The sequence below is a fragment of the Vespa crabro genome, chromosome 9 (genome assembly GCF_910589235.1).
Source record: "Vespa crabro chromosome 9, iyVesCrab1.2, whole genome shotgun sequence".
Classification (NCBI taxonomy): Eukaryota; Metazoa; Arthropoda; class Insecta; order Hymenoptera; family Vespidae; genus Vespa; species Vespa crabro.
The window spans coordinates 6,336,315-6,364,130 of record NC_060963.1 but is presented as its reverse complement, the minus strand read 5'-3'; the positions used below and the strand labels follow the sequence as shown (position 1 = coordinate 6,364,130).

General features: G+C 38.1%; 1 protein-coding gene across 4 annotated transcripts in view; it reads left to right on the top strand.

The window, feature by feature from the left end:
* Positions 1–27,816, top strand: part of LOC124426745 — a 183,791-nt gene that overhangs the window by 121,047 nt on the left and 34,928 nt on the right. For 3 of the 4 annotated variants that reach the window (XM_046968816.1, XM_046968817.1, XM_046968818.1), the window contains 4 exons: positions 13,276–13,511; positions 15,120–15,349; positions 15,948–16,246; positions 16,544–16,824. In XM_046968816.1, coding sequence (XP_046824772.1) covers positions 13,276–13,511; positions 15,120–15,349; positions 15,948–16,246; positions 16,544–16,824 — 1,046 coding nt within the window. Of the gene's footprint in view, positions 1–12,002; positions 12,529–13,275; positions 13,512–15,119; positions 15,350–15,947; positions 16,247–16,543; positions 16,825–27,816 lie in introns of those variants that run through there. The other variant, XM_046968819.1, reaches the window with a different exon arrangement.

The window sequence follows — 27,816 nt, the reverse complement described above, 5'->3', positions numbered from 1 at the left end:
GTGAGTGTTCTCAGTAGGATTCCTCGTTGGATGTCAGCCATGTCAGAAAATTCATTTACGATCTTTGCCTTTGTGTTTCGAAAAGATAGAAAAAGTCTAGACGACCGGCAGGTATCCACCGGACGCCAGACATTCTTGGATTTATTGACCGGCCTCTAACATTTAACCTTTTCTTCTCTCTCTCTCTCTCTCTTTCTCTCTCTCTCTCTCTCTTTTATTCTTTTCTCTTCTTTTTTCTACCCGGAACCTCGTGCACACAAAAAGCATTTGGTGAAACGAAGATTTCGTTCCTATCGTCGTCGTTAAGTAGAGGAACACGGGCGGGCGTAGAGACGAAAGCTGAGAAAGAGGGGGATTCATTGGGGAGGTGTATCTTGGCCTCAACATTCTTCCTTCGTCGACCTTTAGAATCCATCCTGGGGTCATCGAGAGAAGAGCTTTGAGATTTAGGTCCCAGGTATCTACTTTTTCTACCGGGTGTATACGAAAATTCAAACGTCCTTTTACAAATAACCTTTTACAAACTCGAATTTTATGATTGCGTTTATTAAAAATGACGTAAGAGATTTTTTTCAGAGAAAAACAAAAAAGAAACACTTACTTATCCCTTAAATTATATTTACCTAGATCTTTTTGTTTGTTCCCTTTATCTTTTCTCTTTTTTTCATTTCTTTTGAAAGTTTGATTCGAGCCGAATCCAAGAAAAAAAAAGAAAAAATAGATCACAGTTACGAAGCGCCTAATGACCCTTTTTGCCGATACGATAAGCCGTTAATTTACGTTTGTCGAAGATACATTGCGAGAGAGAGAGAGAGAGAGAGAGAGAGAGAGAGAGAGAGAATGACAAAGAGAGAAAGAGAGAGAGAGAAAGAGAAGGATAGAGAGACTCCTGTCGTGGGTGGCCGATCGTTGGAAGCGCGCGTCGTCGTTCCATACGGTTCACTAACGCGATATATTCGCGAAGCTGAACGGATCCGTCGACATGCTCGCGATTAATTAGCCGAGGTACGATATCGCCGAACGGAAAGGTTAATCGGCCTCGATCGGTCACGCTTTTCGGTATGCCCGAGTCAGGAGGTACTTCTTTTCCTCCTCCTCCTCCGCTTCCTCCTCTTCCTTCTCCTTCTCTTCTTCCTTCTTCTTCTTCTCCTCTTCCCTCTCCTCTCTTCTTTCTTCTCTTACAATGAAACAAGCCGATCCCAACGATTAAGCCGCAAGAAATTGCACATACTTAAGAACCAATGATGATTTGAACTGTTTACGTATCCGTTCCATTTCAATGAAAGTCACTCTAAGTAAAAATATATAACATAAATTAAGAGTTTCGTAGTGATGGAGTACGATACGCCAGTGATATCATAGACAGAAGACGAACGTTCTATCTCGAATTGTATTTTATAAATACGTTTAATGACTATGTATACTATTTCAATAATTTACAAGACGCGCGTACAAAACGACTCTTGTGTCAATTTTCTTTTCCCTAATTGATGTCGATTAAATCGTTCGAGAATCTTATTTTGCTGTAATTAGACTTTTTTTTCTTCTTTTTTTTCTTCCGTTCTTTTTTTTCTTTTTTTTTCTTTTTTTTTTTTGTATCAGTAGTAATAGACGAGGCTCTATAAACGACATTTCAATACCCATGGGAGACTAGGATGAAATAAAGATCAAACGTTATATACGTTATATAGGTAAACGAGTAAACGGGAATCGAACGAGTATAGAAAAAGTCTAAGAAGAAGAAAAACGACAACTTGCATATATATGATATATATATATATATATATATATATATATATATATATATATATATATATATATATATCATAGGGATCGAATAAATCACGGGACACGAATACAACCATGCATGGATATTTCTGATCGACCGTTTCTAATTACCCTTCGACGATACGGTAGCGATTATTCAAAGAAGCTTTCGAGAGATGGAATACGCGTATGAGTACGTACGCGCGCGCGCGAGCGAGCGAGCGAGCGAGCTCGAGCGCCCGCTAATCCGAGCGAAGCAAAAAGCAAACGTCGTGAGCACTTTCCGCATAATAATATATTATCCCGGTCTCCGACGCTGTTGGTAGCTATTACATCGTCGTCAATTAAGTTGAAACTGCGAATCGCCTCGGCGATACTAAGAAAGAGAGAGAAAGATAGAGCCGGAGACATTGAAAGAGAAAGAGAAAGAGAGAAAGAGAGAGAGAAAGAGAGAGAGAGAGAGAGAGAGAGAGAGAAATCTCGTCGGCTGGTGTTAAAGCAAAGGCGTCTCGCTGTTTAGAAGCGTGCTTGCTAGCGCGCACCTCTCGAAGCGACGAAGTCCGTGACCATCGAGAATCAACAAAGGTCACACAACCGTTTCCCGATGCACTCGCAATGAATAATAGGTACAGTGCGTAAAAGACGCACGTAACCACGAACGAATTAATGCGCGAGATCACGGGAAATCTTTTTTATAATCGACTTTTATATTCGACTTTGACATTTTCTTATTCTCTTTTTTGTTTGTTTGTTTGTTCTTCATTTTTTTTTTTCTTAATTTTTCAATTTGTCGATCGAACTTTCGTTTCATACATTTTCCACTTTAAATAATGTTTCATCGAGATTAGTTCATATCGTTGAACACTTTTATATTTGTAAAGAAAGAAAGAAAAAAAAATGGAAATGTTTGCAGTTTCAGTTCATATTTTAAACGTTGTTAACATTATTTTACTAATTGTTTTAGTTAATTATTATTAATCGTTTGTTTATATTAATTTCGATTAATTATATATATATATATATATATATATATATATATATATATTTTGTTTCGTTTTGTTTTGTTTAATAGTCTATATGTATGTTATTTACTTCGTATGTTTCACATATATAATTATTGTCTATTCCTTCGGATAATTTCACGCATTATGCTTTTTTTCCCCCCCCTTTAGGGATAGGATATCTCACGTTACGTGATATATGATTTACACTATCACCATTAATTTCGACATCGCTATAATTACATTTATATATAGTTAATATACATTTTGTACAGGAGCGAAATATTAAAATATATGTAACATAAAATATTTATTGAAATATTTCGCAAGTAAGTACACAAGTGTAAAAGCAAGTAAACACGTAGAAACGGCGATAATCAGCATTGAATTAAGCTTGTTCAGTTTTGTTACCTTCGATGTGACATACCACTTGTACGGTAAAATTACATAATCAGGGTTAAATTCTCGATTAATTTGAAAAGATAAATCTTTTCACGTGAGTGCATATACACGTAAGTACGTGACTCTCCTTTCCTCTTATCTAATCTATCCAATCAAGATCGTATTCCTTCGTTTCTATTTCTTTTTCGATGGATATTAAAAAAACGATCGATTTCTGACAAACGCCTCTCGTTAATCAAGCAATACGTAGTAACGCATTAACGAAATATAAATTCACCATCGAGATTGTTTTATCTTTCTTTTTGTTCTTTCTCTCTCTCTCTCTCTCTCGTTTACTATATTTAATACGGTATCGTTGAAAACATGTAATAACAAACAGGATATCGTCATTATAACGTAATTTTATTTTATTATCGTGTTATGTAATATCCAAGGTGTTTGTATACATTTATGTATGCATCTATCTATGTATGTAATAACTTACGTAGATACATATACTTACGTCCTGAACAAAAGTATTATCGTTCTACGATAGATTATGATGAGGTAGATAAGATGTTTAGTATGAGTTCATTAATAAATACTCGTTTTCGATGATTATATTATTTTTCTTGATGTCATTCGAAGTGATTCAAATAACAGCTGTTATAGTACTGAAGAGAAAGAAAGAAAGAAAGAAAGAGAGAGAGAAAGAGAGAGAGAGAGAGAGAGAGAGAGACAGAGAGGAAGAAAGAGAGAGATAGAAAAAGAATGACTAGGAGTGTTAATCAGTCCATTTAACGAGTCGACCCGAGTTTACTCTTTTCGGGTTACACTTTTAGTTTGGCTATCGCTAATAAATTTTCTCAGAAAGGATAGATGAGAAGATAATAATCAACATGTACGTATTCGAAGATCTTCTATGTATCTCCGTTGTGACCTAACAGAACGAAGAAGCGCAGGATCGCGCCGAGTGCAAAGTTCATCATGCAGGCCGAAAAAGACTCGTCGAACGTGGAGGTGACCGGAGGACTCGGTGGAATGACCCCGCGGATTGTATTGTACCGGAGGCTCCTACGGCTTCCTCGTGGAGGGTAACATATGCGTGATGGCCTGCGAAAGCTACGTCACGCAGGAACGCACGTTCTCTCTGTCTCTCTCTCTCTCTCTCTCTCTCTCTTTCTCTGTTTCTCTCTCTTCCTCTCTCGTTCTCTTCGTTCCTTTCTTGGAGTCTTTCTTGCTTGCTTTCCACCTTGGAAGCATGCGTTTACCAATCTCCTCTCTCTCTCTCTCTCTCTCTCTCTCTCTCTCTCTCTCTCTCTTACTTATCGCCAAAGTACATAATATGAGGCTATTCTAAATTTTAGAGTTTAAAGTTTATTTTTAATCATGATCACATGCACACATACACATACGCACATATACACACAGAAGAACGTACAATATTGCTTATCAAAGAATTAATGAAAGAAAATGTTAATTTTAAAATTTGTATCTTTTCAATTGTTCTAAAGTGATTATACATTTTCATTCATTTTATGAAACTATTTTCATTTTTTTTTTTTTATGTATTGTAAATTGCTTCTTTTTATTTTTTTAATCATTGCGTATATGGAGATTCGAATGAAATTAAATATGTATATCTAAAAAATTTTTTTTTGATTTAACCGTACAGAAAAATAAATAAATAAGAGAGATAATTTGTAATACCTAATGCAATTAGTTTCGATGGAATAATTCGTATTAATTTGATAAAAGAAAAAAAAAGTTTTGTCTATGGTATACGTATATGTACGTCGAGATAACTGTGAAAAATTTCGTGGTTCTATATATATATATATTTATAATACTTATGTTCGTTCTTGATCTTGACCCACATTGATTCACGAATATATTCTGGCAGATTGAACCATATGAAATTCGTAGAAAAAAAATAAAAAAAAGAAATAATCTAGACAATGTCGAGACACTTTTATGAGGAAAAAGAAAATAAAAAAGGTTCGTTTGCATACGTTTACGTACCTATTTAATTTACATAGATTCTCGGAAATAATATAACACAATGTCCTATAGAATTTCTTGAAAGATATTGACATCGAATAGATTGATGAAAAAGAATTAAAGATCTCGTTCGATCGATTCGCATGCATAGATATACATTTTCGATTTGTCTATTAGCATATATAATTAAAAAGTCGATCGAATTTCTTATGTTTTCGAATATCTTCCGAACGAAAAAAAAAAAAAAGAAAAGCGATGGGAACGTCAAAGAGAAAGCAAATATTTCATTGACATAGACCATAACATACTGTTATAAAAAATTCAATCGATAACTAATATATCAATGTATTTTTCGACGAATGAATAATCAGAATTTCATCGAAATCGTCATTATCATTTATCCGTATATTTTCAAAGAGATCGATCGACAACTCCTTAATAGATGATCTTATGACGTACCGTAGTATGATCAACGGCGGTCAACATCGTCAGTTTGCGACCATAACGAGTACGGTCACTGTGCGGTTCGCCTCCGGAAACGGAGGTCGAAGTCGAGGACAAGGGTAGAAGAGGGACAAGAAAGAAGGAGAGATAGAGAAAGAAAGAGAGAGAGAGAGAGTGAGAGAGAGAGAGAGAAGGAACGGGAGAGAACGAAGAGGAGCAATGCATGACATTGTTGACGCCTCGAGCGACTCGACACTTACAATGGGAGCTAATTAGTTGCAGGAATGCGTTGGCGCGTTCCTACGTTAAGTCGAACATGCTCGGCCTCCTAATAAGAAGCAATCGACTATACGTCATATGATCATTCGTAGCGCTGGTGTCGATCGAAGTTTGCCGTTTAACGTCGCTCGATCTTAACTCCGTTGGCTATAAATCGCCACCTTATCTTGCCTTCTACCCCCCCTCTCTCTCTCTCTCTCTCTCTTTCTTTTTATATATATACACACATACACACACACACACACACATATATGTGTATATATATATCATTTTTTTACTTACACTCTTCTTTCCACTACTATCCATCTAGCTGTCTATCTATGTATCTATCTTCGTCTCTCATCCAACCTTCTCTCCAGACTCGTGTCGGCTAATAAACGCTTGCGCGTCACGTGACAGCCATTGTGTATATCGCGGGAGACCTCCCATCGCTTGAAAACAGCTGATTCGAGCATTCTCCGCACGACCAAGGTCGAGTCTGGTTCTCGTACGTTTTCTTATCCTCTTAGAAATTCTCTTCCTCTCTATGGAATACAGTAAACTCGCAATTTTTTATCTCGAGCGTCCGGTAACAAAAGAAAAGGAAAAAGAAGAAGAAGGAGAAGAAAAAAGTAAGTCCACTTGATGAAGAAACATTCTTAATGAAAACATCATCGACAAGTATCGAATCTTTTGACGATGGAGAAAGAAACAGAAAGAAGCAAAGAGAGAGAGAGAGAGAGAGAGAGAGAGAGAGAGAGAGAGAGAGAGAGAGAGAGAGAGAGAGAGAGAGAGAGATAGAGAGAGAGTGGGAGAGAGAAATACAATCAACGAAACGGTCCGTCATAGAACACCAGTTGTATTCTCGTAGTAGTAATAGAAAAAGAAGAAAAAGAAGAAGAGGTTTTGCAGGTAGACTTGTAGAGTAAAAGAGAGAGGGGAGAGAGAGAGAGAGAGAGAGAGAGAACATATTTACATAAACGTATCCGCATATGTACGTAGTACGTAGGTACGTAGAAAACGCGGCGAAGGAGCAGAGCGGCTACTGCATTATGCATTAGTCATGATTACAAAGTGGCGAGCTCGTGTGGCGCGTCTATAGTAATAACGGCGTATTTGCGGTGCTTATGATTTTCCACTTGAAATGGGCATAACCCACTTTAATGGGCACGCTCAAGACCCCCTCCCTCTCCTCCTCCTCCCCCTCCACCTCCCCTCCTCCTCACCCTTCCCCCATTCCATCGACATGTCCTGTTCTCTACCCTAGCTCAAGAGGATTTACAACGAATCCAAAGACGACGGACATGGTCGTCGCCATCGTCGTCGTCGTCGTCGTCGTCGTCGTCGTTGTCGTCGTCATCGTCGACGTCGCCATAGCCGTCGCCGTCGCCGTCGCCATCGACGTCGCCGTCGTTACCGTCGTCGTTGTATATACCGTCTGCTGTTCCGATCTTTCGTGTTGATCGTGTTAATGTCATGACGCTGAATTCCTTCATTGCCTCCCGTTTTCTTCCCTCTCTTCCTCCTTTCTTTCCTTCGTGGCCTTCGAAGGTCGTTAAGACGGACCAACGATCATTATTGCCCATTTATATGTCCTGTCGACAAAACCTTGCGATAAACCTTAAGGTAATTAAAGCGAGGGACATAGAAAGATTGGACAACGTCAAGATGTTAAATATTATATATTGGACTTTATATTAAAAGGTTACATTTAATATAGAAAATAATATATAGTAATGTAATTAGAGAGATAAAATATGTAATATCTACGTAAAAAGTTCTTAATAGGATTTGTAGAATTGCATCGTATTATCCTTTTTTAATTCTTTTTTTTTTTATTATTTTTTTATAGTTTGGCGATTGATCTATGAATAAAAATTGATCAAATCGATTATAACGAAATATTGATTTATTTTTCAATAAAATAAATACATATATATATATATATATATATATATATATATATATATATATATTAGTATGATGAAATATTCATACATAATTTCCGCGATTTTTTAATTTTATGTACATATCTGATTCAAATTTTGATTTAAATCAACAAGGATCGTATCCTTGTTGTTGAACCTTCGACAAAGCGAACTGTTTCTCATAACCAAGCGAGAAAAAACGTTTAGAGAGTTCATTCAATGAATACCTCGATAAAGCCTTTTGCAGAATGAGTAAAAGAAAGTCAGATGGCAAATCCAGTCCTTCAACTCGTAATGGTTCAAGATGTCAACGAGAGTATCCATATCCAGAATTATCCAGTTTCCAACGTTGATCGGCAGGTTCATTCAGAAACGAATCTCGTAGGTTTCTTCGAAAGATAAAAGGGAGAAGAATGGATGGATATAAGAACAAAGAGAGAGAGAGAGAGAGATAGGAAGAGAAAAAAGGGAAAAAAACGAAGAAGATAAAAGCGCGTAAAAGACAATAATGGCTCTTCCTTACTCCGGGAACCTATAATGATGGTTTTGCACGGCGATTGCATCATGCGACGCGTGGAACTGACTTTATCGTTCATTAAGAACCGCGAGTCAAATAACCCCGGATGCGGATGCAGGAGTAACTATGCATGCATGCGTGCGCGTACTCGAGCATATTCGTATTTGCGCGCGCGCACGTTTGCACTTATGAATCTCAAAGAAACGACGAACAGCCTTATCAAGACCGATTGGATATAGAAACTAAGGAAAATCAACACATATACTTTCACATTCAATTCACTTTTTCGTGAATTGTTATCGTATAGATCCGAAAAACCGTGAGAGATTGTTCGTCGTCTGGTTAAGAAGTAAGAGGAAATAGGAAAGGTTGTTCAGGATGAAAGAATAAAGATTAGATCGAAGGCTACTCGTCGTGAAAATTAAGACGTAAAGAATAATTGTAGATATTCTCAATTCGATCGAATAAAAATTATTTAAGGAAGTAACAGATTGTGCATAAAGGACAAAAAAGAAACAAAACAAAACATAAGAAAATATTATGATCAGGTCATCGGCTTTCGAACATATCCGGAAGTGTCTTTCGAGAATATTTCGAATGCATGGTCACGAAGGAACCGTTGCGTTAACGTTCATCGGCATGCATTTTGACAGACCGACGACGACGCGTCATTCATAACATTGACAGATACTTGATTGCAATTTTTCTGATACTCACTCCCCAACTCTTCTTTCCTTTTTCTTCTTTTTCTTTTATTACTTCTCTCTAACTCTCTCTCTCTCTCTCTCTCTCTCTCTTTCTCTCTTTTTCTCTCTCTCTCTCTCTCTCTCTCTCTTTCTCTTTCTCTCTCTCTCTCACATACATACACACACACACACACACATGCACCCTTCTCCTTTCACCACCCCTCATCTTGAAATGGTACGAAGAGGAGACACGGAAGAAGATTCGCGCTGGAATTCGACGAAAGCGGCTTTTAAGCGGCGAGATAATTAACGTCGACCCAGAGACGCGGTGCCATCTTTATTCCTGTCGCGCGCCACTCTATTCCTGACCTCTAAGGTCAATTCGTTTTAGCAAGGAGAGTCGCGAGATAATTTATGCTCAGGCGACTGTATCGCCTTATGAGTGTTTCGCTTCGGTGTCTTTCCTTCTCCTCTCTTCCTCTCCTCTCCTCTCCTCTCCTCTCCTCTCCTCTTCTCTCCTCTCTCCTTTCCTTTCCATTTAGTTCGAGACTTTAGTAACACAACGATACGCTATTTCTCATACGTGTACCAACGTCATTTTTTCTGACTCTCAACTAACAGCTGTTATCCTTAAGAAAGAGATAATATGAAGGAGTGAGAGAAAAGGAGTGAGAGATAGAGGGATGCTTACTTGCTTACATTCGAAAAGATAATTATTGATGGCGAATTCGTCGTTTACTTTTTAACACCTGTTCAAGTTTGTTCTTCTCTTGATATACGATGCATGCCAATATTAAACTTTGATTGACAATTCGTAATCGAAGATGAGAGAAAGAAAGAAAGAAAGAAAAGAAAGAAAGAAAGAAAGAACAAGAAAAGAAAAGAAAAAGAAAAACAAAAAAAGAAGAGAAGAATCCGCCAATGTTCGCGCTCTCGTACAAACCTCTCCCTATTCTTTTTTCTTTCCTTTTTCTTTTTTTTTTCTTTTCCTTCTTCCTTTGGCTTCTCTTTTTTCTCGTTTCACGGCATGGACACGACACCGTGTCGAAGTGTAAAATATCGTAACGACGTGTTAAAACGTACCGCGACGTTGCTATACGGGAATACTCTGTTGAACGTTTATCTTTCTATTCTACCTATTCTGCTTTCGAATCTTTTCGAAAACTAATTCTAATCGTAATAATTTCGTAAGAAATATTTACAAAAAAAAAAAAAAATGAAAAAAAATATATATAAAAAGAAAATTTGTATCGTATTCGATATGATTATAAAATTAATTAAAGAATAATTTAATAGAAATAGATATGAGCTGAAAGAGAGAGAGAGAGAGAGAGAGAGAGAGAGGGAAAAAAAAGGAGGATACACACAACATAGGATTTTTAATATTAAACGATCAATTTGGATGGATAGGCAAGGAGTGAGGGTGGGGAGGGCTGGGGGGTTTAAAGAGAGGGAGGATTCTATTTCAAACGCAACTGCATGTGGTATATGCCTTGTCTCGTTTTCTAGGACTTTTGTGTATGCGTAGACGTAGAAGAGCAAACCTTTAAAACGACGACACTTTTATAAAACAAACGAACGAAGTCCGTAGACGGAACTATTCAAACGGAAATTATTGCCGGCAATATTTTCCTTTTGACGTTGCTCGCGATAGGCCATGGAAAATTGTAAGTTTGAGGAACGCGACTAGAAATATAGATAGCGGTTAGTTTTATCGTTCGGTTCTTGAAGCGCATCGTTCAAAGAAGAAGAAAAAAGTTTTAAGGAATAACAACCGAACGAACGGTTTTCAAACAATGATTCTAACTCTTTGACGACGACTCGCAAAGTTTTGCATTTCAGTTATGATATTTGTCGTACGTGCTACTCCGACCAGCTACCGCGCTCATAAAACTTTCGTCCTACGGTAGATTATTAAAACGAAGACTCCCGGAAGTTAACGCGAAAAGATAGAGATATATCAGAAATCTTTAACGTTCGAATTTTGTGCTGTACCGTTTGTAAAACTTACCTTGCGATTATTATTACTCCTCCTTTGTCGATAATAACAAACTTGATTGTTTATCTTGTAACATCAAATTAAACGTGTCTAATTGTAAAAGAAATTTCCTCAAGTCGATTCACGATTAATAATTAATTTTATCGAATGTTCTTTTTCAATAAAATAAATTAAAAGAAAGAGAAAGAAAGAAAGAGGAAGAAAGAGAGAGAGAGAGAGAGAGAGAGAGAGAAAGAGAGAGAGAGAAAGAGAGAGAAAGACAGATGATAATTCAAGGAAAGTATAAATTTTTTCACGTTCGGCGAAAAATCAAACGTAATATCGTAGAAAGAAATACGATGCTTTTCGTTTACGATCTCTAACATCTAATGGAATTTTTATGAATAGTCGTAAATATTTCTAGTGTGAAACGATGAAGTCATCCGGTAATGACTGTCGTAGAAATTAATTTTATGAGAATTGTATTCTTACAGCTAGTCCTTCTATTGAAGTGATAATTCTAAAAGTATTTAGCGGATATTATAAAAGTATTTGATAAGAAAATTTGAACAATTCGATCGAGATTACATGTATCGAATGTATGATTCTAATTTGTTTTGTCGAAATAGTAGCTGAGAGTTTGTCGATTGGATCGTAGCATCTCAATTAACGGCATCTGTTTTACGATCGGACGATGACCTATACCTGCATGTTACAAGAAATAACATTGCGCCTCCGTTTAGTTCGATAATTTATTTCGATAATTTTATTCAAATTAAAATTTCTTTCTTTCTTTTTCTCTTCTTCTTCTTCTTGTTTTTTTTTTTTCTTTTTTTTTTTTTTTTAATGTCTCAACTTCTACATACATACATACATGTATACATATATACGTATATATATATATATATATATATATATATATATATACCTGTATAGGTAAATATATAATGAAGATTAATCATACGATAAGAGAATCTTTTGGAAATGGAGAAAGAGCCGATTAAATCGACACTTCGAAGAAAAGGTATTATCCATTCTTGAAATGAGGAGGACATTTAAGAGATGAGAAAGCCTGCTGAATTGAAGCTTGGGAGGAGATCAGAAAGAAAAGCAAGAAGAGTAATGGAAAGATACGAGATCCCTGGTGTATCCGTGCGAGATCCTGGTGAACGTGGCAAAGTAGGGAAGAGAAAGAAAGAAGAAGAAGAAGAGAAAGAGAGAAAGAGAGAGAGAGAGAGAGAGAGAGAAGAACAGAGAAGAAAAGAGAAGGTTGGTGGTATAACAGCACCGGCATCGGCAGTGCGCTCGATCGTATCGGACAGCAAATTCGGCGGTGCGGACGAGTTACTGCCTCCATAAAATTCCAGGCGTTTAACGATGACAAGAATTTATTGGATATTTTTGGTAGCCACGATGGGACAGTGACCCTGTTGAGTCGTCGTACTCATTGGTCCCTCTTCTTTCTCTTCCACCGTTCTGCCCTCACCTTTACCTGGTTCTCGTCGTTCATTTCATCGTGTAGATACGTTTCTGCGATCAAGGAAAAAGATAATGGCGCCAAAGACGGGTACATTTATTGAACGTAAATTTCTCATTCTCTCGTTTTCTCGCTTTCGAGAAAAGCTAGCGCCATGATAAAAGTCACCATGTAAACTCTGTTCTCTTTGACTACTATCCCACTTCTTCTTTACCTCTCATCCCATTTTACTCTTTTCCCTCTTTCCTTTTTTTTTCCTCCTCAACGTATTTCATCGAAATACCTGGTGTTGAAAGACAACGTCTTACATTAACGCGATCCGACGTTAAGAAAGTTTTACGACAAAAATATAGAATATACGCTTCTTTTATTAAATCAAGAATGATCAAGTTGCTCTTTTAATTTCATGCCCGATAGCTTTTTCATATCTCTTTTAAGATTGTATTAAGGGATTTTCTTGATAATTAATTGTTAATCGGCAATGAAGCAAGTATTCATAAAAATTATATTATTAATAATTAAGTTGTACAATAAAACGTTTCTTCGAATAGTATTTATTATTATATATAAAGATTTAAGAATGATAAGTGTCTTATTAATTATAAAGGATATCAAGGATTAATATGATAGATAATAAAGAATTAATTTGAACTATAATCCGTTTAATTTTAAATTTGTACTTAGATCGTTGATTACGATTTTGATCTTGAAATCGTTCTTTTCAATATAATTATTAAATCGATTTGTTTATTTATTGTTTTCATGATGTTTTAATAAAAATTAAAATTGTTCAGGGACAATTAATTAACGTCCGATTGGATTTCGTTGATGTTATAGGTGAAGCGTCTGGTGAAAACGCGTCCACGGGTACTGGATCTCGTGGTGGCGATCGTGGAGAAGCAGCGGATTTAGGAACGCACACAGAAGAGAACGAGGAGACCACCCTGGCCGCGAACACAGCGGTCGACGGCAGGGGCGGAAGCCCCCAGGACGCCCACCTCTCGGGTTCGGCTACTAGCAGGCCTTCAAGAGGCAGAAGACGTCAAAATCAGAATGGTCTCGATACCGCTCAAGTGAGTTCACTGTCTCCGTTTATTAATTTCCCAAAGATATATTTTAATTAATGATTAAAAAATGTACACACGTCCTGGCAATAACCCGGTTTATTTATTTATTTACTAAAATTAAAGCTGTGCCGTCGTAAATTATTCAAAGTATTTTTTTTTACATTAATTCATAACGCAAGGATAAAAGAAAAATATAAAACGAATAATTCCCATTGGTACGTTATATTATATTTACCAATCCTTCTTTTCTTTTCTTTTTTTTTTCATTTTCAAAATTATCATTTTTATTTTTAACAATTTAATATGGACCACCTAAGAAGATATATGTGAATAGAATTATCGATAGGTACGAAGGTTACACGCAGTCAAAGTTCTTTTTCTCTTTTTCTTTTTCTTTCTCTTGATCTTTCGATCTCATCGAGAATTTGAGGCGTTTGAACAAACACAGAAAGGTAGGAGCCCAGGACCATACGAATTTTCGAAAGAAGAATCGTCGTCTTTGAGTGTTTGATCGGTCTTCGCGTAGCACTCGATGAACACGTGCGAGAGTTTCGAGAGATTTTCTTTGCATTGTGTGACGTAGAGGAGTAAAGAAAGAAAGAAAGAGAGAGAGAAAGAGAGAGAGAGAAAGAGAGAGAGAGAGAAAGAGAGAGAGAGAGAGAGAGAGAGAGAGAAAGAAAGAGAGAGAATAGAAAGAGAGAGATAGAGAACTCTCTTATCCTTTGACCGGTAGCCACTGTACATGTGTACTCGAAGAGTCCCGTTCGAAATCTCTGACCGGTCGATTGACTCACGTATATACAGACGATGTCAACCTCGTCGAAAGGTGCAGTGTCATTCTTTCGTTGACACACACGCGAGCTACGTTTGACGCTTCTGTAAACGTTTTAGAACGAATGCAAGAGTGGTAGAGAGAAAGAAAAAGAGAAGCGGCACTCGGTATAGAGCTTTTAAAAAGTCTATGGTCATCCTTGAAAAGAATAGTCACCGAATGACACACTAGATTCCTTCCTACTACCGTATCTTTTATCTTTTTCTCTTTATCCTTTTTTTTTACTTCTTTCTTTCTTTCTTTCTTTTTTTCTTTATTTTTTATTTCTTTTTTTCTCTTCTTTTTTTTTCCTTTTTCTTTTTTTCGTCATTATATTCACGATTTTACTTGGAAGAAGAGCCGCGCTCGCAGTCGAGGCGAGAAAGAGATTTACAGTGGGCTCTTTGAAACAAGCAGCCTTCTCGTTCTCGGGGGCTCCTTAGGGAACCTATTCTACCGCCAATCGAGTCTCGTTCTTCTTGGTGTCACGTGGTCTCCGCACCGGTAGCGCTCTCGCCACGAAGGAGTTAACTCTTGCGCCACGCGTTGCCTTCATTACCATATCTCGGATGCAATCTGTTCTCAGGGAATTAATGCGACCGAGATATTTCCTACTAGTCCGTACTATCTCTCTCTCATTCCGTCTACTATCTTTCTCTCTCTTTCTCTCTTTTTTTCTTGGTTCTAAGACGGGAGAGACCTCGAGTAAAATCGTAAGAACGTATTTCCCGATCAAGGACGTGTTAAACGAGATAACCGAACGACTTCCCTCTTATTGACGACTTTTCTACGTTTCGTTTCAGGTTAAAACAGAACGACTAACACCTGACAATAACTCGACCTCGTCGAGAAGCGTAACGCCATCGTCGTCGAGTCATCCAGGCACGCCACCAAATGCGACATCCCTCGGTGGACCCGAGGGGCCACCACCACCGCCGCATCATCTCAAGCACATGGAACAGATGATGGGACGTAACTGCAGTGATTTTATGAGAAGCCTCGCCGCAAAATACAACAACGCCAATCCTAACGAGTACGTTTCCTTGTTCGATCAAATATATATGATTATATGATACACGCTTGCGATTTCTATTATTTCAAGGAAAAGTTTATTCAAATGTTTAATTCCTCTTTGAATAAATAATCGCACGTATCCTTTCGTTCGTTCGCATTTAAATCATTTCCGTTGGTTTCTATATCGTTGGATCGGTGTTTCGAGGGAAAACGATTAAGACAGTTATTTTTATTATCAATATTAAATGTATTAACGATAGTAGCAACAATATATACATTATTAATAATAATAGTTCGTTAGGCAAAACATGTTTCTACAAAATGTTCTTTCTTTCGTTCCCAAATCCTATCGTCCTCTTTCGATCTATTCACACACACACACATACAACCGTTCGCATTTCTCACGCGTTCTCTAACTTATTTACACGTGCTTGCCGTTTAACTCACGTTACTTGCCACGCAACTTCGTAATAAAAATTCTGTACAAAAAGGGGAAAGAAAATAGAGAAAACATAAAAAGACTTGATGTTTAAAAATCTTACAATGTGAGAAAATTGTGAGAGAGCATTGATTGCGAGAAGATTTATTAATCGAGAAATTTTATTGTTTGTTCATAGTTACTTCAGTACCCTAAGAAACGGTTATCCTCCTGGTTTGGATCCAAGGTTTCCTGCGTTTAAGACCGCAGCCACACCGTTCGTAGGTCTAATGGCCCCTCTTGGAGCGCCACAACCAACCACTGTTCAAACCACCTCGCCTCTCTCCAAGGATCCCAAGGAGCAGAAACAGGATAGCATATTCGGGAACCCGGTCTTTCCTCCTATGCTCGATATGTCGTCGACACAAGCCCTTTTGCACATGGTGCGAACGGCGAATGCAGCACAGAACGCTGCCGAACTCGAGACTTATCTCAAAGGTAAGTAAAAATGTTAATTCGTAATTATAACACGAATATATTGATTTTTATGATAAACCTTATGACAAATTTTAATACGAAAAAAAAAAAGAAAAATATAAAGAACACTAACTTTCATACATATACAATTTTCGATTTCGATATCGATGATTTTACGATTTTCATTATTTTTCAAACAAACCACAATAATAAATTTCATTTATTTATATCCATGAGAAATAAAATAACGAAGGACATCATCGCGTGATCCCAATTAAAAATTCTTCTCTTATCGATAAAACAATTTTTAATCAAAAGGTGCGAACAAACGTGACGCGGGAGTGACGAGCCCTTTGGATCTCTCGACTCCAGGAGGATTTGCACCTCGTAAAAGGCAAAGGACAGAAACGAGGAGATCAGGGAGCGTATCTCCGAAACCCAAAGCTACCCCACCTGGTCCGAGTACACCGCCACCCGTCAGATGTCCCTCCTTATGCGGCCACATGCCGTGCGGCGATGGACAAGCGGTTAATCGTTGGACCATCGAGGATGTCGTCAATTACGTCTCCTCGATCGACATTTGCGCAGAATACGCTCAGGTAAGTTTCACATTTTCTAACATCTTTCATTCTAACTCGGACTAGATACGGATAAAAGAATTTACGGATAGAGAAAGAGAGAGAGAGAGAGAGAGGGAAAGAGAGAGAGAGAGAGAAAGAGAGTTCGATCAAAGTTATATAGTAGTTTTGCTATCTCTTTCTCTTTCTCTCGGCATGCCGGGAATAGTTTTAATTGCTTTTGAAAGTCGCTCTCGTAACGACGCATCGCGCAATATTCTCCGAAGCGTTCGCTCTTCTATTTAACTCCTACGTCAGGTGAGGCAACTGAAGGATCTAGAAGGCTCCGAATGACCCGACATCAGTCAATCCGGACAGTCGGGAAGACGAGGGGCCGCGTGCCAGCTAAGGAGAACTCTATAATGACCCCTTGAAGCTAGCGGATCGACCCTCCTCCAATCTCCTCGTCTCCACACTTTCTCCCTTCCTCCCTTCTCGCCGCCACTCTCTTATCCACCGGTGAAATTCATCCGCGAGCCGAGTGCAATCGCTTTTCCTTTTTTCTCTCTATCTTTTTTCTTTTATCTCCCACTCCCGTTTAACCAAGAATAACAGTTTAGATCGAAAGTCTCGATTTCTTTTCGCGAGATATTCTTATATCAAATTGACCTTTTTATAAAAGGATAAACGAAATTTGGAATCACGATCGTTGTAAGCCATCTTTCAGAATAATTTAACAGGGATATCGCCCGTCAAGGAGGATTCTTTCACGAGTTTTAAAAAGAGAAAGAAAGAGATAGATAGATAGACAGAGAAAGAGAGAGAGAGAGAGAGAGAGAGAGAGAGAGAAATACTGGCAATCTCTCTTGCATGCTGTCAGGTTCGATTATCCTCGGCCTATCGTTAGGCCTCGTTTACGGTTACGCTCTTCGAAACGTCAGACTGTCAAGGCCGTGAATTTTTGCGCGAACGCGCTTGGCATGCATATTCATGACACACTCACTGGAAACGCAATCGAAGATGAGAAGAATGAGAGGAGAGGATGGAGGGTCCTCGAGTACTTCGATCTTCCGTCGAGCAGATTCGACAATGACAAGGGCCGAATGTGATTATAATACTGGTACTTTGTACCTTCAAGAACTCTCTCTCTATCTCTCTCTCTCTCTCTCTCTCTCTCTCTCTCTCTCTCTCTCTCTCTCTCTCTCTCTCTCTCTTTCTCTCCCACCTTTTATTCTTTTGGTTTTTTTTTTTTATTTTTTTCGAGACAGAAAGGAATAAAGTCCAAGAAGTTCCTGGAGTTAAATTTTTTTTTGCTCTGTGCAAATAAGGCACCGCGAGAGAGAAAGGAGAGTAAGAGAAAGAGAGAGAGAGAGAGAGAGAGAGAGAGAGAGAGAGAGAGAGAGAGAAAGATAGAGAGAAAGAGAGAGAAAGTGAGACGGATCTTCTCGAAATTATGGCACCGATCCTTATCTCCATAAAAGGATACCGCGGAACGGATCGACGACGGTGAGAGCACGATCCTTTACGTAGATTCCCTCGAATTATAGCATCGATCCTTATCGGTTCTTCTTCTTCTTCTTCTTCCTCCTCCTCCTCGAGACTCCGAAGTGCCTTTGCTTGTGCTTATGCTTGTGCTTGCACGAAGCCAAGTGTGTGTAGTGCAGTGCAATGAATTCGCCCTCTTCTTTCGCGAACATTACTCGCGTGGCGTGAAATACTCACCGCGAGCGGGGAAAGGAGGTAATTAATATCGCGCCGCGATATGACGCACCAAATGGTGCTTAACGATTATGCCTTACGATTTATTTACTGAGCAATGAAGATCTACGACTATCGCAGCCGTATTTCACGTTAGAGGAAAAGAGAAAGAGAGAGAGAAAGAGAGTTAAAAAGAAAGAGAGAGTGAGAGAGATAAAAAGAGATAGATAAAGAGAGCAGTTAAATGAGAGGAATGAAATTGATTCCTTCGCGAGAGAAAACTTATGCTCGTTGCATCACGATTTTTATGATTTTTTGTTATCATTTTATTTTTCTTTTTTTTTCTTTGTTTTAACGGTATCGTAACTTTCCATTTTGTTACGATATTATATATATATATATATATATGTGTGTGTGTGTGTGTTTGTGTGTGTGTACACGATTAAAATTTTTCTTACTTACCATTTTGCAATTACACGACGGTCTTAAGATTACTTAAGATCGGAAATAGAAAAGATATCGAATGTGTTAAAGCCGATGAAAATTAAAAATATGAATTTTGACGAATTTTTCTCTTAATTAATATTTTTTCCATCATATTGCATCCGGTCACGCATACGATATTCATTTGAATCATTTGACGGAATAAATTTTCACAATAATTCCACAGATTTGACCTTGCAATAGAAGTACGAGGAAGCGTAGAACTCGGTCGTTGACATCGCCGTGATCGTTAATAATCATCGGGAACCTTTCCTTACTACATTCGTAGAGGTACGAAGCAGTAGCAAGATGCGCGCGGATACTTATCTGCGGGAATGAATCTTAGCAGACTAATAACAGCCGCTTAAGAGAAACTAATCTATCGATCCGACATCGGGTTACCGGATACCTTCTCATTTTCTCGGTGATCTAGCGACTCTATGCCAGGTTGTATGGCGTGCGCGTCTTCTCTTCCTTTTACTATCTTTCCATTCGTATTCCCGCTTAAGACGATCGGATGACGCAAGTAGTAGGGAGGGAAAAGTAAAAGTAAAATCTCAACGTAAAACTTCACTTCAGTTCTAACTGAAGAAAAGAGGGCGATAAACGCGTAGGCGTAATTCACGAGTAAAACGTCGAGGTAACACGTCGACTTCGTTCTTTTTGTCTCTGTCTTTCTAAAGAACACAAAAAAGGAAAGGAAAGGAAAGGAAAGGAAAGGTAAAAAAAGAAAGAAAGAAAAGAGAAGAGGGAGAGAGAGAGAGAGAGAGTGAGAGAAAAAAGAAAGAAAGAAAGAGAGTAATAAGGTGGTGCGATTTGAAAAGCGAATCGTATATAGTAGACACATATATACACATAAATATAAATGTACGTATGCGTCTCTAAATATCTCCTTTGTATATAGTACTTAGGTATACACTATATCGTTGTGGCACGTTCTCTAAGATCGTTAGAAAGTCATGAATGTGGATCGGTCTCTTCGAGAGAGAACACACACACACACACACATATACACATATATAGAGGTCTTCCGTGATGGCGAAGTTTACACGAGGATAGTCGTCTCGTGTCCTCTGACGTCCCACGCACGCGTGGCCTTCTCTCCTGCAAGCTTCTCGATCCTTTGCCTTGGTTAGCGGTCTTTTATCGGTCTTTTTCCTTCCGTCCTTGTCTATTCAGAGATCACCGTTCTTTGACTTTGTCTCCCGTCTCTCTGTGAACCTTCCACCTCTTTCTCTTCCACCTTTACCTTCTCCTCTTTCTGCTCCTCCTCCTTCTCAATCTCTTGCTCTTTCTATCGAGGTATTCGATGGGGTCACACGGGAAACCCGTAAAAGAAAAGAGGATGGAAGAAGGATAAAAAGAGGTAGAGTAGATAATGTCTTGGATCCTCTCGAGCAAGAGGGAAAAGATCGAGGGATACGTAACGTCTTTCTAATTTTAACGGGCCTTTAACGACCCTCCGAAGTCCCTCGTCACGTCGTTCGAACGTTATCGTGGAAAAATCCGCAACGACATCGAACCGGGGTACCTTCTTACTCTTACTCTTCTTCTTCTTTTTCTTCTTCTTTCTCTTTTTTTCTTTCTTTCTTTTTTCTTCTTCTTCTCTTTCTTCTTTTCCCTTTTTCCCCTTTTTATACTTATTTTTCATCTTCTTCTTCTTCTTCTTCTTTTTCTTCTTTTCCTTTTTTTCTTCTTCCTTTTCATCTTCTTCTTTCTCTTCTTCCTCTTCCATCAAGATCTACTCGAGGAACGTCCTTGGATAGAAAAAAATATTTCTCCAAATAAAATCGTTCAGAATAAAAATACTAGAACTGGCCATTTAATGAGAGAGAGAGAGAGAGGAGGGGGAGGTTACAAAATAATGATTTGGTTTCTAAGATTGAACCCTTCCGAATTGTTCCGTGAACAACAAAGAAGAAATTCCATTACCCTCTCCTACGCTAGCCCTCCTCCCTCTACTTGGATAATTAGAAGAATCGTTCTTCGTCTTCCGAGTTACGCGTTACGAGAGAAAGGTCGTTCAGAGTTCATCGCACGATGAAGCTTTCGATAAATTCCTCAAACGGGAATTTCACTTGCTAAAAGCGACACGTTTAAAACACGTTACAGAATCTCAATTTCTATTTACGTAGGTGGGAAATTTAAAAGATTATATCGTGTTTCCCTATTTTGGTGAACGACATGTAAGGGATAAAGAGCGTTAATCTTTGCATTGCACCAGATATCGCGTAAAGCGTCGGTACAACGAGATTTATACTTACGTAAGACTTTTCCGAGGCATTAACGATGAAGAGAAAGAGACAGACAGACAGACAGACAGACAGACAGACAGACAGAGAGAGAGAGAGAGAGAGAAAGAGAGAGGGAGGGGGAGATGGGGTAAGGGGAGAGATAGAAAGAGAGAAAGAAAGAACGAGAGAAAGAGAAAGAGAATAGACTGAATCCTTTTCTCTAGCTCGAAGAAAAGAGATCTGAGCGAACTCGCGATGGAGCAGCGATTCCTTCGTAATCGAGACGAACCATCGTCGATGGATGGATCTTTTCCGAGCGACTTACTACGCAGACTAGCTCTTTCTCTTTCTATCTCCCACCACCACTTCGATAGGAAGACTTTCTAACGATTCGCCGCGCAAAGCATGATCTAACCCCGGTACGACCTCTCGTTCGGTGCGGAGTTAACGCGGTGTGTAGCACCTCTCTTTCAGTTGGAACACACGTAGGCGCCTGCCAGCAGCGGTCAATTAATCATTAATAGGCGATAATATCCATCGAGCATATCGGTACTCTGCTTTATGGCAGGCGAGAGGCCTGCCATGTCGGACGATGCTAATGCGAAGGAGAGCCGGAATCATTTCAGAGAAAGAAAGAGAGAGAGAGAGAGAGAGAGAGAGAGAGAGAGAGAGATTTTATCTTTTTTATCTCCTTTTTTTCTCTTTATCTTAACGTTTCGATGTTTTAGTAATGAGGTTTGTTGATTATGTACCAATCTGAATTGTATTTTATATTAAATTCGACTAGGTATATAATAATCATTTTTTTTTTGTCATACTAGAATAATAATTACGGAAATAATTGTTTCTCTCTTTTTTTTTTCTCTCTCTCTCTCTCTCTCTCTCTCTTTCTTCTTCTATTCTATTTAATCTTTTTCTTTAACGATCGATTAAAATCAGCTCGATAATTTAAACGATTCCGGGTTTAATTCGAAAGATTTCCAGCTTCTTATTCGTTGGTAATATGTATTAGGTATAACGGATGATTCTTGGTTGCCCAATGTCTGTCTCTTCTCGCACGAACTCGCTCCCTAGTAATTATCGTGAGCGAGCGATCGAAATCGATACGCATTATGAAAATACTCGAATCGTTTAATCATCGACGTACTACCTTAGTACCTTGAGTACTCCTTGACTAATTAAGTATCGCCGATATCGATTATACAGGTAATTATTCCGTCCAATTAGAGTCACCATGAATTTTCGTATTATTATAATTTGCCCGATTGAATCGTTCTCTTATAAAATTACTTCTTTCTCGTATATTGGAGGAATCAATCGATCGACGGGCAAACGAACCGACGAACATATTTCATTTACTCTTTCTATCTCTCTCTCTCACTCTCTCTCTCTCTCTCTCTCTCTCTCTCTTTCTCTCTTTCTCACTTTCTGTTTTTATTTAATTTATTTTATGGAGAATAATTTTACAAAATGATGTATAAAGATTGCATGTATGAATACAAAGATATACGAGAGAACGAAAAAGAAAAAAAGAAAGCTTTTGAATGTTATAAACGATATGATTGAAACGAATCTTTTGATCGTAAAAAAAAGATTATCTAAATTCCGACAAAATAGTTCTAATTCGATAAAATAGATAATTTTCGATAAAAGAGCTATTAGCTAATTTAAAGATACAAGACATTAAGATTCTTGCGGATATAATTAAAACGTTAAATAATATAAAAATAACATTCTTATAAAATCGCTCAAAGCAACATTTCATAATTCATATTTCAGTTCGTTCTTAACATTCCGGAATCTTTCCGTGTAAGTACAACATGTCGTTAGTAAAGCTCGATCGAAGCCAGTTCCGCATGTTTCGCGAATAAAAAAAAAAAAAAAAAAAAAAAAAAAGAAAAAAGAAAAGAAAGAAAGAAAAAAGAAGAAGAAAAGAAAAGGAAAGAAAAGAAAATTTTACAAAGGCACGTAGAGTAGGTCGATATTTAATCTTGTATATATATATATATATATATATATATATATATATATACATACACACATATATATATATGTCTTTATCGAGTAGTCGATAAGCCGATTCGAGTTGCCTCAGGGCCTCATGCAAATCACAAGTTAGAAAGTCGCCGTGTTATCGTTCGGAACTGCGTCGAAAGAACGACTTGTGTGAAAAATGACTGTGTGAGACAGAGAAAGAGAGAGATGGTTTGTGTGGATTCCCTGTGATTCGAACGATCGACATGTAACGGACACGGACACGGACACGGACACGTGTGGTAAACGGCGTGCCGCCTAATCGTCGGAACGTTAATTAGTCCGACGCGGGCCACGTGCGCGCGCTCACGCTTTCTCCCGCGTACGGAACGTATGTTCTTACTACGTTAGATACGTATGTACACGCGTGCCTTGGCTACATCTATCTCAGCGGACAGATGGATAGATTGGACGGACGGATTTATCGCGGCGATTCGAGATAGCCGATCGCTTTATTTTACGTTCCACCTTTTGAAATAACTTTCTTTCGCAATCGAAATAATCAGGAGTCGCGGTGGCGGGCTTGATCGACGACGATCGGAGTCGAAGCGAGAGGATTCATTAAGGAAGCTGTACGTATATACGACGCTTTATATACCTATCTACGGTATGAAGGGGAATGATATAAAGAACTCGACGTTTTCTAGACGCGATAACGCGATCTCTATCGAGCTTCGACGTACATATATACATATATATATATATATATATATATATATATATATATATATATGTATATATATATAAATATACGCATATACCGAGGTGCATCCGTATATCTATATAGATGTCGTGATGGCACTGGTGTTAGCGAAAGGGTCGAAGGTAGTTGGAAAAACATCGAACGATCTCCGATCCTCGTTATCTTGTCTACCTATTAACGGAACATGTAGGATCCCTTTTCTGCGATGGTATCGTTCTCTAATCGTCATAGTTTCTGCCGTTTTTTCTTGCTTTTTTTTCTCTCTTTCCCTCTCTTCCTCCCCCTCCTCTCTCTCGCTCTCTCTCTCTCTCTCTCTCTATTTTATTGTTTTTTCTTTTCTTTTTTTTTGTCTTTTTTATTTTTCCTATCCTTTTCGTGTTCTTACTATCGTGGAACGCGATCGGACGTACATACGTCGCATCGGCGTACACTCGACGAAGATCGTCGTCGGACATCGATATATCCGAGCCGTATCGTGGATAAGCTACGTCGAGGAGGCCAATTGGAGTCTTGTATACGCTATATAAATACGTACTATCTCATGGACATTGTGACGTGACGAAAAGGAAAAGAGCGAGGTATCGTGCCATATACGAGAGAGACACGTTAACGACGATTTTATCGAGCAACCATGGAGGATGTTATACGATCCGTTTGATCGTCTCCGCCTTGGCGTCTTTAGTGGTAATTCTCGTTATCCTTCTTTAGAAACGTCGTCGTTGTCGTTCAATCGTCTCTCTCTCTCTCTCTCTCTCTCTCTCTCTCTCTCTTTCTCTCTTTCTCTATTTCTATACATATATATATAGATATGGTTCTTCCGGTTCTAAAGTTGATTCTAGATGTCGACATTTAAAAAAAGCAATTGACTCGAGTTTGTCGTCCGAATTGAATAATTTTAAAAAGGACCGAGCTTTTACCTAAATGTTTTTAAACCTTATCGATCTTTTATTTACTCAAGTGTTTATTCGAAGAATTTATTCGAACGATCGAACGTCAACCGAAAATGTAACGATTCTCGTACAAGATTGTATCTATCGAGAGAAACATTTTGTATCTAACGAATTCGAATTCTTTTCTTATTCATGATTTACCGGATTAAATCGTGGTTTATTATATCGCATGTAAAGAGATGTATCGGGATTGGAAATGGAAGATTAGCGTGGGTGTCTTCGTATCTGCGGCGATTCTATCGATCGAACCTATACGGTGCTCGTTAGGCTATGACTAATTATAGCTCGTTATAGGTCAATGCTTAATTACACCGCGGGCAAGATTCCACCTCCGCTTTCGGGTTTATCGTTCTCCCGATCTCTCTCTCTCTCTCTCTCTCTCCTCTTTTTCTCTATCCCTGGCGTTACGTACAGCAACAGGTTCACCTCGAGACTGGTTTGATTTTACGCGTCCGCCACCATTACGTGCCCACCGTTATGAATATCATCGCGCAAAACTTTTACAATTATTCGCCATTCGTTTCTTTTAATCTGGTAAGGTTCGATAAGATTAATCACGTTCAGCGAATTTTCAAAACATTGGATTATTCTCGGTAAGGTTAATTAAAATCAAGACGCAACTGTAACAGTTCGATCGAAATGCAAAATATTGATCCAATCTGATGCGGATAAAGAGATATAAAAGGGGGAAAAAGAAACAAAAAAAAAAAGAAAAACAAAAAAACAAAACAAAAAGAAGGAAAAGAATTTTGCTCGTATTATTTTCGTAAAAATGAATAAATTCGAACGATAGATCTATGTCGAAGGATATGAACGTAAATATAATGAATCCTTAAAAGGACGATGTTTACCCATCGCCAAGGTAATGTACCACCACCAACGTTGAATATCCTCTTTCCGTCTGTCTTTCACGGAGAGACAAATATCATATTCTATCTTCTTCCTTTTCTCACACGCGCAAACATATACATACACACACACACACACACATACTGGAGATGAAGCGGCACACGCATCATTTTTGCTATTTTCCACGGAGCAAGTTACACTCGGCCGTCTCTACACACGTATCTCGTTATCATTTAAGGATGATTACGAAAGCTGGCGCGGCGCACGTACCGCTTTGAGGAGATGATTGCGCGAAGATGAGGCCTGGAATCGTGAAACGACGTGCGACGATCAACTGCACCGGTGGTCTTTCTCTTTCTCTCTCTCTCTCTCTCTCTCTCTCTCTCTTTCTCTCTTTCTCTCTTTCTCTCTATTTCTCTTCATCTCTTTCCTCAAGATGTTTCGCGCCACGTCTTTTGAGAAGTCACCGCGATAGAGTAAAAGACCCCAGAGTATTGCCATCCATGCCATTACGAAACTATTTAATTGCGCAATCTCGAGCTCCGACCTATCGAATATCGATTTGAGAGAAGAGAATCGTGCACCGTTCTTTAATTCGATGCGCTCAAGAGACATCAAACAAAATGGGAGTTAGAAAAATATCTTGACGAACTCCTTCGTACACCTAGAAAATATAACGCGATGATGACACCGTATAGATGACACCATAAACAAAATCCTAATCTACCCTAACTCCATTTATCCTACGCTTTTATGTATTCTTATTTTTTACGAATGAATTATTTATTCGTTGTACGATTATTTACAAGTTTTATATATATATATATATATATATATATATATATATATAACAAAAAATACGACAGAATAGATATCTTTGATCATGATTAATATCGAGATATGACTGATTTCTTGGTTAGATCAATCTGTTTCGTTCAATATAACTCGCGAGATACTGAGTAACTTCGAACTTCGTTCTCTTTCCATTTTCGATATTTCTCGGTGTGCGAGGTCATCCGTGATCCTTCCTCGTTGACAGATCTAGGTTGTTAGAACTTACGTCATCACTCTTCTTCTTCTTCTACTTCTTCTTCTTCTTCTTCTTCTTCTTCTTCTTCTTCTTCTTCTTCTTCTTCTTCTTCTTCTTCTTCTTCTGCCAACACTGAAAAATATTCTCTCGGCAAGAAATATTCTCCTTATCCTCCTACAGGAAGAAAATATCTGCACTCTCATTTTAGAGACTCGATTCGCATTCGATTTTCCTCATTCGATAATGCTCCGTTGATGATCCTTCTTCTTGGAAAAATTTAGAATTCGATTAAGACAGTTTACATCAATTGATTTTTCATATACCGTTATGCTCGTTTTATTCGTAGAAAGACTATGTCCATTCATTGTCGAACTAATACGTGAACACATTATAAAATCATTGAATCGTTTTATTGAAAAAGAAAAATAAAAGAAGAAAAAGAAAATGAAAGAAAAAACATTGACAAACTGTTTCGTAAAATCCTTTCGGCGTCACTTATCATTTTGATTAACGTTTCAATGACAAGAAAATAACAACGCCATAAGAAGAAAGATGTATAGATACACGATATTACTGTCACGATAATGAGAACATTAATTGCTCGATCATAAATCCAACTTGACGATTAAATAAATAATTTTTAATCGAAAAATTACGATTGATAATTAAAGATTATGATATTGTAATTATTAATCGTTAATTGAATTAAATATTACCTGACAGTGATAGATAATTATCTACCTACGACGAATAGTTTAAGTGAAAGCGTCTGGTCTCCAATTAAAAGCTTTAGTTTTCTAAAAGACCATCGTCCGTCTCCCATCGGACGTCTAGATGGAATCATCGTTACTCCATCGCACGTGTAACATCGTAACACGTTTCTGCATCCTCGATTAGCAATTTAAATTCACCGTTTATGAAGGATTCTCGTCTATTATCGACGCACGTATAAGGAAACAACATAAGAACATCTCGTTATGCCATACGCGAAACCCCATAATGTCCATCAAATCGTCGTCGTTAGTCAGCGACTTCTTTCTGCCTGTTTGAGGA